The sequence below is a fragment of the Macaca nemestrina genome, chromosome 15 (assembly GCF_043159975.1).
Source record: "Macaca nemestrina isolate mMacNem1 chromosome 15, mMacNem.hap1, whole genome shotgun sequence".
Lineage (NCBI taxonomy): Eukaryota > Metazoa > Chordata > Mammalia > Primates > Cercopithecidae > Macaca > Macaca nemestrina.
The window spans coordinates 29,506,884-29,526,372 of record NC_092139.1 but is presented as its reverse complement, the minus strand read 5'-3'; the positions used below and the strand labels follow the sequence as shown (position 1 = coordinate 29,526,372).

General features: G+C 43.3%; 1 protein-coding gene across 9 annotated transcripts in view; it reads right to left on the bottom strand.

Annotated features, from left to right (window-relative positions):
- LOC105496263 (ubiquinol-cytochrome c reductase complex assembly factor 1) overlaps positions 1-19,489 on the bottom strand; it is a 110,500-nt gene that overhangs the window by 47,029 nt on the left and 43,982 nt on the right. For all 9 annotated transcript variants that reach the window (XM_011766500.2, XM_011766502.3, XM_071079452.1 and 6 more), the window contains one exon: positions 18,821-18,878. In XM_011766500.2, the coding sequence (XP_011764802.2) occupies positions 18,821-18,878 (58 nt within the window). The remainder of the gene's footprint in view (positions 1-18,820; positions 18,879-19,489) is intronic.

Sequence of the window (19,489 nt, the reverse complement as noted above, 5' to 3'; positions counted from 1 at the left end):
TGTAGAGATGAGGGTCTCACTTTGTTGTGCAAGCAGGTCTCGAACTCCTGGGCTCAAGACTTCCTCCCACTTCAGCCTCCCAAAGTGTTGGGATTACAGGTGTGGGGCACTGTGCCTGGTAGACCATACTTATTTTTATTGTTTCTCATTAAATAGCTCATTAAGCAGCTACAATAGGATTACTCACCTAAAAGACAATTCCTGTTATAATTATGGAATAGTTAATCCAACCTGACAATTCTACCTCCATACACAATTGATCTTGCCAATTAATATCTACCAGCAATAGTATGGTACAATGAAATGATTACAGCTTGGCCTGTCTCAACATCTTTGTTAATAACTAAGATGGAGAAAACAAAACATATTTACCAAATTTGCAGATGACAAGAAGCTGGGCAGGAGAAAAAATGTGCTAGATGACCCAACCATGAACCAAAAATACTTCAACAGGTTGAATCTAACAAGATCAACCTAATAGGGATAAATTCAGGATCCTGCATTTGGGTCTGAAAGAACAACTGTAAAAGTACAGCACAGATGAGTCATGCCTACATATGTGTGAAAAGACTTACAGGTTTAAGTTGATATTATGTGCTCAGTAGGAATCAAGAGGATAACAATGTTGCCCTCCAAATTAATGTGATTTTAGATACAGTAATGCAAATATAATATCCTCAGTGTGTAAAGTGAGACTTTTGTTCTACTCAACACAAACCAGAACTTATTTGGAATACTATCCACAGTTTTGAACATTATATTTTAAGAAATAGGAGGACCAGAAGCATCTTAAGAAGACCAGAAGATATTTAATCTAGAGAAAAACAGGAAAGTTGACTTAAACATTGTAGAAAAGTGATTAAACTGTTTACCAAAGAGAATCAGGCCACGCCTGGTGGCCCACACCTATAATCCCAGCATTTGGGAGGCCAAGGCAGGAAGATCACTTGAGCCCAGATGTTTGAGACCAACCTGGGCAACACAGTGGGACCCTGTTTCTACAAAAAATATGAAAATTAGTCAGGTGCCGTGATGTATGCCTGCAGTCCCAGCTACTCAGGAGGCTGAGGCAGGAAGATCCCTCGAGCCCAAAAGGTCAAGGCTGCAGTGAGCCATGATGGTGCCACTGAACTCCAGTCTGGGTAATGGAGTGAGACGCTGTCTCAACAAACAAAACCAAAGCGTTAGAATCAGAACCAATGGGCAGGTCACAGAGGGAGAAAGATATACTCAACATTGAAGAGCAAAATCAAAAGCTTACTAACAGGAATGTCTAAAGTTTTGTTTTTTTAATTTTGGAGACAAGGTCTTGCTCTGTCACCCAGGCTACAGTGCAGTGGCACAATCATAGCCTACTGTAACTTCAAACTCTTGGACTCAAGTCATCCTTCTACCTCAGCCTCCCAAAGCCCTGGGATTATAGGCATGAGCCACTGTGCCTGGCCTGAGTGTCTGAAGATTTGAATAATGAAACTGACAACCTCAAAAAGTAGAGAATTTGCCTGTCTCTGAGAAGTGAATCAACGCTTGGTGGGAACTCGGGTATCTGACAGAAGGTCAGGTGCAGTGGTTCACACCTGTAATCCCATGGCCGGGGGCGGGTTCACATGGCCGGGTGCAGTGGTTCACACCTGTAATCCCAGCACTTTGGGAGGCCAAGGCCGGCAGATCACCTGAGGTCAGGAGTTTGAGACCAACCTGGCCAACATGGTGAAACCCCGTCTCTACCAAAAACACAAAAATTAGCCAGGTGTGGTGGTGTGCGCTTGGAATCTCAGCTACTCCAGAGGCTGAGGCAGGAGAACTGCTTGAACTCGGGAGGCAGAGGTTGCAGTGCCAAGATCACACCACTGCACTCCAGCCTGGGTAACAGAGTGAGACTCCATCTGAAAATAAAAAGAAGGCTGACTACGTGATCCCAAATGAGATTTACTGATGTGATTCAAAATCTGTAGACTGGGTGCAGTGGCTAACGCCTGTAATTCCAACACTTTAGGAGGCTGAGGTGGGCGGATCACCTGAGGTCAGGAGTTCAAGTCCAGCCTGGCCAACATGGTGAAACCCCGTTTCTACTAGAAATACAAAAATTAGCCAGGTGTGGTGGCATGCGCCTGTAATCTCAGCTGCTTGGAAGGCTGAGACAGGAGAATTGCTTGAACCCGAGAGATGGAGGTTGCAGTGAGCCAAAATCGCGCCACTACACTCCAGCCTGGGTGACAGAGCAAGACTCTCAAAATGAAAAAACAAAAAAACTGTAACCTCTGACCCCAGGTAGTGCTTAAGAAATAGCACTTTATAGGCTGGGTGTGGTGCCTTACACCTGTAATCTCAGCACTTTGGGAGGCTGAGGTGAGCGGATTACTTGAGGTCAGGAGTTCAAGACCAGCTTGGCCAACATGGTGAAACTCCGTTTCTACTAAAAATACAAAAATTAGCCAGGTATGGTAGTATGCGCCTATAATCCCAGCTACTTGAAAGACTGCGGCAGGAGAATTGCTTGAACCTGGGAGGCAGAGATTGCAGTGAGCCAAGAACACACCACTGCACTCCAGCCTGGGCGACAGGGTAAGACTCCATCTCCAAAAAAACAAACAAACAAACAAACAAAAACCGCACTTTGTGACAATAATGAAACAGGGCACAGAAAAAGATTTGGCTACTTGATAGGACACAGAGCATATTCCACAGCAGAAACAAATTGGGAAAAAGTTCAACAGTCCTTTTTCATAAGACTTTTCTAAAAGTTAATCAAATCCCTCAAGTCAGCCTCTCACCTGAAAAGACGCTGTGTGTTTTGATGCTTAAGTGCTGTCAGAGGCCAATTCATCAACAGTAATAGTGAGGTAATGGAATTCTTCATTTATTTGAAAATTCTGTAGTTTGTTAATACACCTGCCCTCTGAGGTTTACAAGGCACAGATTTTCTCAGACCATAAACTTTCTAAACGTATCAACATGGGATGAAGTGTTTTTTGTTTCACAACAGTTTGTTCTATAGCCCTTACAGATAACAGTGGGCTCAAATGGTTATCCAGTTGAAAAGATAAGGCAAAATGAAGACACTTTCAAAATGGTGACTGACAATTCACTCAATGAACATAGGAGTTCCTATTGTGTGAAGGTGTACGGCTGGATGCTGTGGGGATTACAGTGATGGCTAAAACTAGAACCCAGCTTTTATGGAGCAGTTTCCTCTAGGTGAGATAAGGTATGCCACACATAAACAGCCCTAAAAGGGAATGCCATAGATTTCTCAAGAGAAGAGTGCAATGGAGCTTAAGAGGATGACTTTTGGCCAAGTAGAATCAGAGAAAGCTTCATGGAAAATGAAACACCATACCTGGATCTTGGAAGGACAAGCTGAAGTTGAACAGGTTGAAACAAAAGACAAAGGGAATGTCCAGCTGATGGACTGTTCTAAGCAAAGGCAGGCCCATGGAAGAGTTCAGGATGTCAAGGTAACAATGACTACCTAGACTGTGGGGAGGGCAGGGTATAGGATGCAGAAAACTGAAGCCACAAAGGTCATGAAGAGCTTTAAAATGACTTGCTAAGAAAAAGTATGGACTTTACTCAGCAGGCAGTGGCCAGCTACTGGAAGAAGATTTGCTTCTTAGCACTGAGAACAGATGAGTCTCTGAGAAGTTAACCCTTTCTTCCCAGCCTTAATCCTATAATAAAATATAAATATCACCAGGGCTGGAAAAGCACAAATTTGGTGAATATAGTCATGTATAACATTACGACATTTTGGTCAACAACAGACCACATATATGAGAGTGGTCCCATAAGATTATAATGGAGCAGAAAAATTCCTATCACCTGGTCTAGATGGTCCTGACCTGGTAGAGGCCTAGACTAATGTGAGTGTTTGTGTTACAGTTTGGTTTTTGTTCTTTTTTTAGAGACAGGGAATCACTTTGTCACCCAGACTGCAGTGCTGTGATACAATCATAGCTCACTGTAACCTCAAACTCTTGGACTCAAGCTATCCTCCTGCCTCGGCATCCCAAGTAGCCAGGACTACAGGTGCACGCCACTGTGCCCAGCTAAGTTGTTAATTTTTTTGTAGAGACAGGGTCTCACCATCTTGCCCAGGCTGGTCTCGAATTCCTGGGCTCAAGTGATCTACCTTGGTCTCCCAAAGTGCTAAGATACAGGCACAAGCCACTGCACCCAGCTCTATGTCTTAATTTTTAACAAAATTTTTAAAAGTAGAAAATAAAATTTAAAAAAAAAAATGGACAAAAGATTATAGAATAACAATATAAAGAAAGCTGTATAGTGTGTGTTTTAAGCTTAAAATGTAAGAATCAAAAAGTTTTTTTAGGCTGGGCATGGTGGCTCACACCTGTAATTCCAGCACTTTGGGAGGCCGAGGTGGGTGGATCACTTGAGGTTAGGAGACCAGCCTGGCCAACATGGTGAAACCCCATCTCTACTAAAAATACAAAAATTAACCAGGCGTGGTGGCGCATGCCTGTAGTCCCAGATACTCAGGAGGCTTAGGCAGGAGAATCACTTGAACCGGGAGGCGGAGGTTGCAGTGAGCTGAGATCATGCCATTGTACTCCAGCCTGGGCAACAGAGCATGACTCTGTCTAAAAAAAAAAAAAAAAAAAAGTTTTTTAAAATTAAAAAGTTTATAAAGCATAAATGTTACAGTAAGCTAAGTTTAATTTATTATCGAAGAAAAAATTTTTAAATAAATTTAGTGTAGCCTATGGCCAGGTGTGGTGGCTCACACCTGTAATCCCAGCACTTTGGGAGGCCAAGGCGGGCAGACCGCTTGAGCCCAAGAGTTCAAGACCGACTGAGGTAACAAAGTGAGACCCCACCTCTACAAAAAAATGTAAAAATTAGCCAAATGTGGTAGTGAGCATCTGTAGTCCCAGCTATTGAGAAGGCTGAGGTGGGAGGATTGCTTGAGCCTGGGAGGTCAAGACTGCATTGAGTTGTGGTTGCACCACCAAATTCTGGACTGAATGATGGAGTGAAACCCTGTCTCGAAAAAAAAAAAAAAAAAATTAGCTTAAGTGTACAGTGTTTATAAAGTCTACAGTTGTATACAGTAATGTCTGACTCACCTAGAGCAACTTCTAGTTCTGCAAGCTCTATTTATGGTAAGTGCCTTATACAAGAATACCATTTTTTATTTCTTATATTGCATTTTACTGTACTTTTTCTATGTTTAGATACATTTAGATATACAAATACTTACTATTATAACTGCTTGCAGTATTCAGAATTGTACAGGTCTACAGCCTAGGAGCCATAGGTCATACCATACATCCCAGGTGTCTAATAGGCTATACCACCTAGGTTTGTGTAAGTGTACTCTATCATGCCCACACAATAATGAAATACCTAATGATGCATTTCTCAGGACAGATCCCCATCATTAAGCTACACACAACTGAATTTACTTTAATACAACTATCGTTTTCAGAATATTCTGATCCAGAAATATAAACTAAAGATTATACCTGCCTTTTGAGAAATATATAACCAGCAAAGATTGTTATAACCTGTACCTAATTTTGCTGATACTAACAGTTTAAAAAACATGGATCGATGCCTGAAAATAAAAGGAGGGCAAATTCTCATTACTCCTAAAACGTTGGACCCAATAAGTTCAACAGACCTTTTATTGATGCAGAACACTAAATATTGTAACTCCTCATTTAACATCACAGATAGATTCTTGGAAACTGTAACTTTAAGCTTAACAACATAAAACGAAACCTATTTTACCGTAGGCTAAGTGACATAAACAAGAGTTATATTCCTACAGTATATTTCTGGTCACAAAAACACCACTAAACTTCTAAATAAAGACCCAAAAGACTTCCAATATTAAACACTGAAATAATGTGAGCTATGCATACATTATGGCAGGGCACACTCAGACTCACACCCATTCCAATAAGGACAATTTAGACATGTCAGTTCACCTCGTGTGCACATCTTTGGGATGTGGGAGGAACAGGAGGACCCAGAGAAAACCCACCTAGACATGGACAGAACATGCAAACTCCACACAGACAGTGGCCCCAGATGGGAATTGTTATTTTTTTCCTCATCACTGTTATAACAAAATGACATTGAACAGAACAATGTAATTTGAAGAACTGCTATATAAACCTCTACAGCCGGGCGCGGTGGTTCAAGCCTGTAATCCCAGCACTTTGGGAGGCCGAGACGGGTGGATCACGAGGTCAGGAGATCGAGACCATCCTGGCTAACACGGTGAAACTCCGTCTCTACTAAAAAAAAAAAAATAAAATACAAAAAAACTAGCCGGGCGAGGTGGCAGGCGCCTGTAGTCCCAGCTACTCGGGAGGCTGAGGCAGGAGAATGGCGGGAACCCGGGAGGCGGAGCTTGCAGTGAGCTGAGATCCGGCCACAGCACTCCAGCCTGGGCGACAGAGCAAGACTCAGTCTCAAAAAAAAAAAAAAAAAAAAAACCTCTACAGCAAATCTCATTACACATAAAGTTGTAAGATCAAAGCAAAGAATCAGTCTTCCTATCAACCTGAAGTTACTGAAGATTCCCATGAGTTCTACTGGGAAAATAAGATTCTGATCCAGAGGGCTGTCCAATCACCAGTACCACATTCAGCTAATTAAATGCTCACCTAATTCTTTCCCTGAGTTTGTGAATCAAATTCACTAGGTAGTTAAGGACAGAAAAGTAGTCCTATTGTGAAGGACTTTTTTGTTTATCCTCTTCAAGGGAAAAGCAGAGCTCAAGGCTGGGCCGAAATCTTAAGACAGTCAGCTGCCTGGAATGTCCAGACAAGCAGCTGAATATCAATTCTTAGGCCACCTGACCTTGAAGCCTATCACGTTCAATTTACTCTTGTTTGACAACTGTTTTGAATAGGTAATACATGTACATAGTAATAAAAACCAAGTCTCCTTCCTACCTTCATCCCCTGCCAACCAGTTCCTCTCCCAAAGGCAACCTCAGCTACTAGCTTCTTAGGAAACCTTCCACATATAACCTATACACACACAAGTTTATGTATGTGTGTATTCTTTTTACATAAATGGTACCTTCTTTATCTTCCCTTTTGTGCTAGCACTCTACACATACTATCTTTTTTTTTTTTTTGGAAACGAGGTCTGGCTCTATCACCCAGGCTGGAAAGCAGTGGTACAATCTCAGCTCACTGCAACCTCTGCCTCCTGGGCTCAAGTCATCCTTCTACCTCAGCCTCCCAAGTAGCTGGGACTTCAAGCATGCGCCACCACGCCCAGCTAACTTTTGTATTTCCTGCAGAGATGAAATGGGGTTTCGCCACGTTGCCCAGGCTGGTCTCAAACTCGTAAGCTCAAGTGATCCTCCTGCCTTGGCCTCCCCAAGTGCTGGGATTACAGGCGTGAGCCACCACACCCAGCCAACGTACTATTCTCAGACATTAAGAAAGAATTACGCCGGGCGCGGTGGCTCAAGCCTGTAATCCCAGCACTTTGGGAGGCCGAGGCGGGCGGATCACGAGGTCAGGAGATCAAAATCATCCTGGCTAACACGGTGAAACCCCGTCTCTACTAAAAAATACGAAAAACTAGCCAGGCGCGGTGGCGGGTGCCTGTAGTCCCAGCTACTCGGGAGGCTGAGGCAGGAGAATGGCGTAAACCCGGGAGGCGGAGCTTGCAGTGAGCCGAGATCGCGCCACTGCACTCCAGCCTGGGTGACAGAGCGAGACTCCGTCTCAAAAAAAAAAAGAAAAAAAAGAAAAGAAAAGAAAAGAAAAAATTACATCTGATACTGGAATAGAAGGATGGAAGTGAAGAAATCTCAACTCCAACTCTGTGTTCCATCCACAGACACCCCAGTGAAAACTTTTGGACACCAGAATGGATTCCTGCTAATTTATTTGACCATTGTTAGGGTGACATCTGATTGATGCTGAATTCAACTAGTTTATCTGGCAATTTTTCCTATTCTAAAAATGACTAACAGGAAGAAAGAAAAAAAAAAAAAACTTGGCCGGGCGCGGTGGCTCAAGCCTGTAATCCCAGCACTTTGGGAGGCCGAGACGGGCGGATCACGAGGTCAGGAGATCGAGACCATCCTGGCTAACACGGTGAAACCCCGTCTCTACTAAAAATACAAAAAGAAATTAGCCGGGCGTGGTGGCGGGCGCCTGTAGTCCCAGCTACTCTGGAGGCTGAGGCAGGAGAATGGCGTGAACCCGGGAGGCGGAGCTTGCAGTGAGCCGAGATCGCGCCACTGCACTCCAGTCTGGGCAACAGAGCGAGACTCCGTCTCAAAAAAAAAAAAAAAAAAAAAAAAAAACTTAAATAGCAAAAACGGACAAGTGCTATAATTAACAGTTAACACAACTACATGCCAGGCACTGTGATTTGGATGCATTATTTTTTCTAATCTTTACAACAACTCCATGAAGCTGATACTGGTGTCCTTACTGTCCTCATTTCACAGGTGAGAAAATTTGAGTCTTAGAGAAGTAACTCGCCCAACGATACAAACCTAGTAAGTGCTAAAACTGAGATCTGAACCTAGACAATCTGATCCCAAAGTCCTACTAAGGTTTTTGTTGTTTTTGCCTCCTTCAATGATTAGAACAAACCCTCCAGAATCTATTGACCCTATTTTTCATTCAGTCCTCACAAGTACAGTAATTTAAGCTTCAAAACTAGCATCATGTTAGAAATACCACATCAGAAAAAAAAAAAAAAAAAGACTGGTAACTGGAGGCAAGCATACCTATAACAAGAGTAACTGCTAGCAGCCTAATAGGAAAAGAGAAAATGAAAAATTTATTTAATAGAGACATGAAAAAACTAGCAGAGCAATTAAGGTTCAACAGGTACAACTCAAAGACAATAGTCTGGCAAAATACAGTTAAGAGTTATCAGGACATCAGTTATTAGGACAACATTAGTTATTAAGAATTATCAGGACATCATGAGTTATTCAGAAAAGGCTAAAGTATGTTGAATGGTAAAAGAAAAATAAATAGGCCAGGCGCGGTGGCTCATGCCTGTAATTCCAGCACCCTGAAAGGTCAAGGCAGGCAGATCACCTGAGCTCAGGAGTTCGAGACCAGCCTGGACAACATGATGAAACCTCATCTCTACAAAAAAATGCAAAAATTAGGCCGCGCACGGTGGCTCACACCTGTAATCCCAGCACTTTGGGAGGCTGAGGCGGCCGGATCACCTGAGGTCGGGAGTTCAAGACCAGCCTGACCAACATGCTGAAACCTCGTCTCTACTAAAAATGCAAAATTAGCCAGGCGTGGTGGCGCATGCCTGTAATCCCAGCTACTTGGGAGGCTGAGGCAGGAGAATCGCTTGAACCCGGGAGGTGGAGGTTGCAGTGAGCCAAGTTCATATCATTGCACTCCAGCCTGGCAACAGAGCAAGAAACTGTCTCAAAATAAACAAACAAACAAACAAACAAAAATTAGTGGGGCATGGTCGTGCATGACTGTAGTCCCAGCTATTTGGGAGGCTGAGGCAGGAGAATTGCTTGAGCCCCAGAGGTGGAGGTTGCAGTGAGCTATGATTGTGCCATTGTACTCCAGCCTGGGAGACACAGAGAGAGCTTGCCTCAAAAAAAATAAAAATAAAAATAAAAAGACATAAATAAAGAAAAATAAAACAAAGTCAAAATGGTTAATAAAAATTAAAGACTTGAAGATCCTGCTACCCACTGCAAAACAAAGCCAACACTTGTCACAGACTCTGACCATATAACAATAATGTTGAGTCATTAAGTAAGCTATTTCACAATACAGCTCACTTCAAATCACATCATGGGTGTATATCTTCATAATAAATGTCTAAATTTAACATTGAGAGGTCAAATTACATTTTGTCACTGATTTAAAGTCATAATGTCAGACCTCTGTTGGAAACGAGTGGGAACTGAGGACAGGGGGCATTATGGAGGGAATAACACACTTCTATGCTAAAACATAATGAAATAAATAAAACCTGCCCTTAAGAATGCAGGCTGGGCGCAGTGGCTCATGCCTGTAATCCCAGCACTTTGGGAGGCCGAGGCGGGCGGATCACCTGAGGTCAGGAGTTCGAGACCAGCCTGGCCAACCTGGTGAAACCTCATCTCTACCAAAAATATAAAAATTAGCCGGGCGTGGTGGCAGGTGCCTGTAGTCCCAGCTACTCAGGAGTCTGAGGCAGGAGAATCGCTTGAACCTGGGAGGCAGAGGCAGCAGTGAGCCGAGATCGCGCCATTGCTCTCCAGCCTTGGCATCAACAGTGAGACTCCGTCTCAAAAAAAAAAAAAAAAAAAAAAGCAAAATATCAGTGTGCCAATCTGTATCCAGGGGAAAAAAAAAAAAAAAAAAAGAATACAAAATAAACTTTAAAAACTATCTTGTAATGAGAAAGATTCCTATATTAATTAATCATTTATTGAATAAGTATTACTAAGCACCTACTCTGAATATTGACTGAATCTGTGCAGAAGCTACTACTCTCTGTTTAGGATCAACTCAAGGTGCTCCTCCCAAGTTTGATGTGTCACCCAGGCTGGAGTGCAGTGGTGTGATCTCAGCTCACTGCAATCTCTGTCTCCCAGGTTCAAGAGATTCTCCTGCCTCAGTTTCCTGAGTAGCTGGGATTACTGAGTAGCTGGGATTACAGGCACCCACCACCACACCCGGCCAATTTCTGTATTTTTAGTAGAGATAGGGTTTCACCATGTTGGTCAGGCTGATCTTGAACTCCCGACCTCTAGTGATCCACCTGCCTCGGCCTCCCAAAGTGCTGGGATTACAGGCGTGAGCCACCGCGCCTGGCCTGATGATGTTCTTAAACCCACAATTTATTATTTAGGTTTTAAGCTTCACAGTACTATCCTTGTCTCTCAGTGATTCCAGTGGCTCATACATAATACTGATCTCTTTTACATATAAGAAAGGCAAATAATCCAGCTAGCAAAGTAAAGAAAAAAAAAGGAGTGTTCAAACCTGGCACCCAGATATCTCTAAAAGGCAAGCATGGAGACAGGACAAAGGAAGAAAATGTCACTCACTAGGAGTATCAAATGATAAAGGGCTGAAGCTATCAATCCTGCCTTGTGGAAAATAATAATAATGATTACTATCATTTACTAAGTTCTGTAATATGAAACTTGTCACTGTAAGATGCGTTTACATTCATTCTCTCTCAGAACATTATAACTATCCCTGTTTCACAGAAAAGAAAACACACTCTGAAGAGGTTAAGTAACTTAAGGTTGCACAGTAGAGAAGAAAGGGGCTGGAATGAAGCCTGAGCTCCCCCCTTTTTCCCCCATTCTGTGATAACACAGCATCAAGAACCTCTTCCTGCTAAATAAGACAAGTAGGAAGGCAACAATACTGTCTGCAGAGTTCAAAGGAACAGGAGAGTTTCCTAGCTATGATTTCCTCCTCTCAGCCTAAATCTGGGAGGGAAGACTCTTGTTATTCCTGATGCTGACCTCCTGCCAGGTACTGGCAGCTCTGAGCATCCTGTCTCGCTCGCTCTGTTTGGGCCCTCTGACAATGCCAGTTGTGTTTTGGCCTTGTTTCTCCGGCATGGTAGTTTATAAGCTGCTTAGAGTAGATCTGATTTTGAATTAATAAAGACTAGCAGGCACTTGGGCAGGTTTGTCACTCTGGCTGCTATGAAGGAATCCCAAAGGGGACTTTCACACAGCTTGTTTCCCTTACTCTGTCACCAGCTGAGGCCAAGAAAGCAGAGCCTAGATGGCTACACTCAAGCCCCAGCAGTGTGCTAATGAATGAGTTTATTGATCTGTAAGCTGGCACGCTGACCCTTTTCCAGGGCTGTGTACAAGGCTATCTCCACCTGGTTTCCCAAATTCCCTCACCGTGAAGCCTAATCCTTCTGGGGGGAGCATGAGGGCCACAGGACAACCTGTGGGCAAACAGACAAGTTGGGTGAGGTACTTCCTGAAGCCATCTCACCTGACAACAGGCCTCCTCCAAGAGCTACACCTGGCCTGCAGCTTGCCTGTCAGATCCACTATAAAGAATAAGCCCCTGGGTAGCGGGTATCAGCGCACTTAGGGTATGCAATGTTGGTAAAATGCTGCTGCATAGGCCTTTGGTTTGGGCAATAAAGCTACAAGCGTGGGTGTTTGAACACAGCAACTCTGGCTGGGGGAAGGTAAAAGAGGATGTGCACATGGCCAGGGCTCACCATGTATAGCAGGCCTGGGGTTGCTGGAATCCAGCAGAAGCCTGAATGCCCTACAGCTACAATAAAAATGCTGTGGTGGTTTTAAAGAGCCTCTGCAGAGGCTGCCAGTGTCTGCCAGCGCAGTTCTCTGGCTGCACTGAGACTGGCACCAGTCTGCTTTCTAACCTCTTCCCATCCCCACACTTTAATTCCTTCTCTTCTTTCCCAAAGGCTTCTTCCCTTCAGCTTACAAAATCGTTCCAGTGTTTCCCCCACTTTAAAATAAAAAACAACTAAATGCTTCCCTTCTAAACTGTTTTTCCCTCAAGTGATCATCTCCTCATTTGAAACTTCTTAAAAAGTAGTTTACAATAACTTCTTTGCCTCTTAATTACTCCTCAATCCCACATAGTCTGTTCTAGCCCCCAGAAGTCCAAGGCAACTGCTTTCCTTGACCATCCCCAGGCAACCCCCCTTCCCCTGTGATCCCATATAATCTGTACATCATCCTGTGCTAGTTTCAGGTTTACCTGTGGCCTCTCCCGGGACACACATAGTGAGCGCCAAGAAACACGGGGCCCATCATACAGCTGGTGATCCGTAAATGTTTGCTATGCTCATATGACATGTTCATACTCAGGGGAAGAGACCCCTATCCCCTGACCTCCAAATAGGACAATCAGAAAGGAAGCAAAGTGTTTAGAAGGGGCAGGTAACCACAGTTAACTTCAGAGTTGTCTCGGGTCCTCCACTACTGAGTAAGTGGCCTGAGACAATTCCTTAAAATTGCCAAAACTGTCTCCCCATTTGCAAAATGAGAGAAGTGGACTAGATCTGTAGTTTTTAAACTGCATTCTAAGTTTCCATGGAACTACCTAAGGGTCTTTTTTCAGTGGGCATGTTGTGAAGATGTGAAGCAAGCAGGTCATTCCCACCTCCTTTTATCATATGTATCATATTTGGTGGCTGAGCATAAGATTTCATTTTTAAAAAGGACTCTGCTGGCCGGGCGCGGTGGCTCAAGCCTGTAATCCCAGCACTTTGGGAGGCCGAGGCGGGTGGATCACGAGGTCAGGAGATCGAGACTATCCTGGCTAACATGGTGAAACCCCGTCTCTACTAAAAATACAAAAAACTAGCTGGGCGTGGTGGTGGGCGCCTGTAGTCTCAGCTACTTGGGAGGCTGAGGCGGGAGAATGGCGTGAACCCGGGAGGTGGAGCTTGCAGTGAGCCGAGATCACGCCACTGCACTCCAGCCTGGGAGACACAGCGAGACTCCGTCTCAAAAAAAAAAAAAAAAAAAAAAGGGACTCTGCTGATAAAAAGTTTGAAAATCACTAGATCCCTCTAGCTGGAAGACTTTTTCATCCACTCTTTCGCTTGCTAACTTCTATTCACCCTTTAGGTGTCAATGTAAATGTTCTCTTCAGTGAAGCCTTCCCTGACTGACCCACCCCTAAACTAAATGAGACGCCCAGCTTCTCCCACATACCTTGTCACATCCTCGCATCACACCTATCACAGCTGTGATTTGTTTAATGTCTCTCTTCTCACCTAAGCCCTAAGAGGGCACGAAATAAATTTGTCTGCTATACACAGTACCTTCAATCAAGAGAATAAATGCCATAATTTTATGAATCTATGTTTAAGCAGGTACTTAAGTATTAATTAATGTTAATTTAAGTATTTAATTAGTTACTTTAGTAGTTATAATTACTAAAGAGGAAAGCAACTTAGTGCTTTGAGTTAGCCAGACCAGCACCTGAATTTCCTCTCCACCACATTCTAACTACTTCTTTGGGAAAGTTCTCTGACTTCTCTAAGCCCCTAATCCCTCATATGTAAAATGAGAATAAAGAAGTTGTGAGCATGTGTGAAATAATATATGTAAATAAATAAAAGATAATATACATAAAACACCTAGTAGTAAGTATATTTATGAAATACCCGACTTTAAAATAATCTTTAAAAACAGACTACATTTTACTCCCTCTCCATCCTACCTTCATTACAGGTATGTTCTAATTTTATTAGTTCCATTCCATTGTATAAAATTAATTTCTGCATTGAGAAGGTACTAGTGCTCCATGACAATTTCAATTTCTCTACAAATCTGTTAACACTTATAATGCCAACACAAATTCCAACTACATAAATCTCCCTGCCCAGAAGAAAGGGAATGCTTCAAAGCAGAGATAATACCTGAATTGGATACTGAAGGAAAAACAGGAATTTGTCAGGTGGAGAGGAGGGGGAAGGGCCTTCTAGGCAGAAGAAACTTCGTGCAGAAGACTTGATATTTCTACTATATCGTTTTGCTTTTTCTTGCAGAGAAGGGAGTAGTGATGCTAATGATGCCTAGAATAGCAACAAATGAGACTAGTAAAGGCACCATAGGTCACATCTGATCAGATGTGAATGCAGTGATATGAAACTTATTTTATTTTATTTATTTTATTTTCTGAGATGGAGTCTCGCTGTGTCGTCTAGGCTGGAGTGCAGTTGCACCATCCCAGCTCACTGCAACCTCAGCTTTCCAGGTTCAAGCAATTCTCGTGCTTTAGCCTCCTGAGTAGCTGGGACTACAGGTGCCCGCCACCATGCCTGGCTAATTTTTTTGTATATTTAGTAGAGACGGGTTTTCCCCATGTTGGCCAAGCTGGTCTTGAACTACTAACCTCAAGTGATCTGCCCACCTCAGCCTCCCAAAGTGCTGGGATTACAACTGTGAGCCACCGGACCCGGCCAAAACTTGTATTTTATTCTGAGAACAACAGAGAACGTTAAGGAGTGAGTGCGTGTGTGTGTGTATGTGTGTGTTTCTGTGTGTGCTGACCCCATTTGTACTGAGAAGGCCAACAGAATGGGGATAGGGAAGCTAGAGGCCAAAGACCACTTTTCAAGTACAGTTGGTTGCAACTCAGTGTAATCAATTTAGTGGGTGACATCATCAATGTCTGTTTAAAATGAATTCAAATGAAATAGAAAATATCGGAGGTTCCCTCTCTCGGCCTTGGAGCCTCCCTCCCTTGGTCTCTGTACAGAGGAGCTACTTCTTTCTTCCTTCTCCCTTCTTTCTTGCCTATTAAACTCCCTGCTCCTTAAAACTAAAAAAAAAGAAAGAAAGAAAAGAAAGTATCAGAGATTACCTGACATTACAAGGATAAATTTTACAGAACTTTTGTACCAGATTCATGTGTCCATTCACATGTCCATTCTGGTCACAAAGTAACATGCATTTGTTACTATGGGTCAGGGTCAAAAAAAGTTTGAGTTAGGTGACTGAGCAGGTGAAGGGGTGAGGGAAGAGACAAAGGAGGGCTCCCAGGTTTCTGGTGTGGGCATGATGCCAGTGGCCAAGATAGGGAATAGGGGAGGAGGCCTGCTTTTATCAAGTCCACGTGGGGATGCTGGACAGCGAAGACAGCGGCCTTTCTCAGCATTTTTTCAGCAGCCAGAGTCAACATTAATCTTGTTCAGCAAAGACAATGAACACATAGTCATTGCAGCTGCAAGCTCAAGTGAATATACAACTGATAAGGGTCCTCTAGGAGCTGGAGGGCGTCCCAGTCCTAAATCCCAAACCACAGAAACACTGTGAAACTAAAAAAAAGCAGACAGGATAAGTGAAACACCATTTCCTCCAGGGAACTAACAGGGTGTGAGAAATCTTATCCTTATTCTAAGAGTCAACAGGGAACCCTTACCCTTGGGAACCTAAGCAAACCTTCTGAAATGTCAGCCACCAGGGTATTTTTGTTTATTAAGAGTTTGTTTGGTTTTGGTTTTGTTTGGGGGAGGAGGCATTATTTCTACTTTTCTAACTGTTTTCTAAGCCTCCTACCCCACCCCACACTACCACCTCCAAGAGGTACTTCAACCCCTACGCTTCTAGCAAGTCCACTGAGTCCTGTAACCTTGATGTGGCTATCCTTTGGTTACCCTCCTGGAGCTTCAGGCTAAAAGAGCAGGGCCAATAGAACATGGCTTGGGGGGGATCCATCATTCCTCCTAACCGCCTGCCCCGCCCCCCGTCCCCCTCCATTCCATTAGAAGAAAGAGTTCTCCAATTCTGGAAGTATCACAGCACAACTGAGCCCCAAACTAACTACTTTCCTGGTGACCCTTCCACTACATTCCTCAGTAAACCTGCCCCAGACATGTCAGGCAACTGGCTGCCCTCAAATACTCCATGTTCTTGTACATGTTCTATCTTTTGTTCTCAATATTTCCTCAACCTAAAATGCCCACCCTTTCTCTGACAGAAATTCTAGTCACTCTTCGTGGTGCATCTCAAATGTCACCTCTACCACAAAGCCACTTTTTATCCAACACTCCACCCCATCACCAAATCTGGATTTAGTGACACCACTTCGTGCTTCCACCGCATCTGCCTGTGTCTTGGGCACAGCATTTCTTTCACTGTCGTGCATTATAGGCAATCGTGCTTTTATGTCGTCTGTTTTCCACTAGACTTAACATTTCTTGAAGATCCAGACACAGAGCCTGTATCTGATTTGCCCAAAAGAAACGACCAGAAAAGAACACGTCATACCCTTCTCTCCAACATCCCATGGTCCTGCACACACAGGAGGTCCTCAAGAAGAGTGTGCTGATTCAAACTGAAAAGCTACAGATTCTTTCCACCAAACCCTGCAGACCATCAGAACTAGGGGAGAGAAAGAGTGGAAGGGGAATCAAGCGTAGATTTGAAGCAGACAGCTTCCCTCTCTCGATTGAACTAGGGGTGGTACACCCTACTCCTCAGAAATTAAACCAACCTCAGCAAGGAAGATTCAGCAGGCAGTTTGGAAACTTTAAAGAACTATAAGTAGTTTCAAGGTTCTCCCAGCTGCTGTTAGTCGGGTATTGACCTTGGGATGTGGTCACAGGGATTATATATTTTATTTTGCCATCCACTCCCTCTAACACTGATACCTCTAGCTATATGGGCAATAAAGAGTCTTTCATACAGGTTCTGAATATTATCTTTGAGTTCCTCTGGGAACACCCTAGCCTTCTTGCAACCCTCCCACCTTTCCAGTGAGTAATTTTACAGTGCCACCTCTGCCGTCCTCCTCTCCTGAAAAAGCACTTTTTCCCCTCAATATATCCAGCTTCCCTCCCTGAACGCTATGCCCTAAGCTTCACCATTAAGACAATAGGTAGGCAGTGTGCCTTCTAAGCTGCCTGATGCATGGCACATTTCAAAGAACTAACAGGTAGAAGTATAAGGGTTTTGATAGTTGCAGCTTCCTTTGTGATCCTATAAGTACTTCTCACTCATATTTATTATATAACTTAGGCATTCTGATTTATAATTGACCATTTTACACAACTTATCTCCCTCACTTGACTGTAAGCTTCTTGAGAACTATTCTCTAGTTCCCACAAAGTGCCCAGGACATGGTGTGCACTTAATAAACTACTGCTTAGAAAAAGATAGCATAGGCTGGGCACGGTGGCTCACGCTTGTAATCCCAGCACTTTGGGAAGCCAAGGCAGGTGGATCACTTGAGGTCAGGAGATTAAGACCAGCCTGGCCAGGATGGTGAAACCCTGTCTCTATAAAAATACAAAAAAATCATCTGGGCATGGTGGTGGGCTCCTGTAATCCCAGCTACTCAGAGGGGCTGAGGCATGAGAATCACTTGAACCCAGGAGACGGAGGTTGTAGTAAGCCGCAATTGCACCACTGCACTCCAGCCTAGGCAGCACAGTGAGACTATGTCTAAAAAAAAAAAAAAAAGCAAAAAAAAAAAAAAGCATAAAATAAACTGCCACTTTAGGCCCCCTAAGCCAAACTCAGTGTAACTGTGTGAGTACAGAGGAAGAAACATTTCAGAGGTGATCAAAACCAAAAAGTATATAGTAGTCAGTTGTGCGATGCAAAGGCTCAGCAGAAGGCAGTCTCAAACAAGGGTTCTTTTGACAGGGCAGCCATTCCCATGTTCCTCAGATACTCACTATGGTCAAAGTAGTAAACTTAGTTCTCCAGAATTTACCTTCCCAAGATCTGGCAGTTCAATAAATACATTCCCCAGCCCCCCACTTCAACGACTCTCCTATATCCTTCTGACCTTTAATACTGTGTAACGTTAGATGAAAAATTGATTTTTTTTGGCTACTTATTTCACAGCTGAAGAAAAAATATACTGTTCAAGGTGTTAAATATTTTTACATGCAACAAACCTGGCATGAAGCTAACTTGTATGCACATTTTAGAGGTACAGGCGTAAATGTCAGTGCTATAATTTGTTATAGGTTTCTGATGACCAGCAATGAAAATGACCACGGATTCTCACAATTCAAACCACTTTTACGTAAATGTGAACTTTCCTAAAACAGCCAAGGGAGAGAAAACTTTCCATGCAAGCTCAGAGCGTCTCTTAAGAGATACTGATAGCATTGGTCACTGGGTTAGGTGTTCTTTGAAAAAATCCTACAAATATTAGTTTTCTTCTGGGCCTATGCTTTGACCTTTAATAAAAATGTGCTTCAAGACACCAGTTATTAAAATGAAAGGAACAGTTTTTAACACCTGAACAACTGCCATTTCATATAATCAGCCCTGCTGAGGGCTATACCTTACAAGTCAACAGTGTTTAAAAAAAAAATACATTTAGTGACTTCATTTAAATTGCTCACTTACCAGACGTGGAGTAGGGTTATAAGAAACCATGAATTGAATGTATCAGGCATCTGACACCCTAGAAAATAACAATAAGGTATAAGTATGTGAGGGTTTAAAGGAGGCATACTGACCATATTTTAAACATTGGCAGGCACAGTACTTACAGCGCTCTCTGATTATGCTATTGCAGAAAAGTCCAGTAGAACAATAGGGAGAGACTATGGGATAAAAGAACATTGAATCATAGTGCGCCAGGAGTAAAAGAAAAAAAAAGGATGGATGCGGTGGTTCACACCTGTAATCCCAGCACTTTAGGAGGCCAAGGTGGGCGGATCACCTGAGGTCAGGAGATCAAGACCAGCCTGGCCAACGTGGCAAAACCCCATCTCTACTAAAAATACAAAACTTAACCAGGCATGGTGGTGGACACCTGTAATCCCAGCTACTCAGGAGGCTGAGGCAGGAGAATTACTTGAACCCAGGAGGCAGAGGTTGCAGTGAGCCAAGATCGAACCACTGCACTCTAGCCTGGGCAAGAGAGTGAGACTCTGTCTCAAAAAAAAACAAAAAACAAAAAAAAAAAACATTGAATTCAGTCTGACCACCAGCCTTCTAGTTCTAGCCCTGTTACCAGCTTGTTATGTGGCCTTGGACAAATCACTTCTGCCCTTTGAGTCTTGGTTTTCT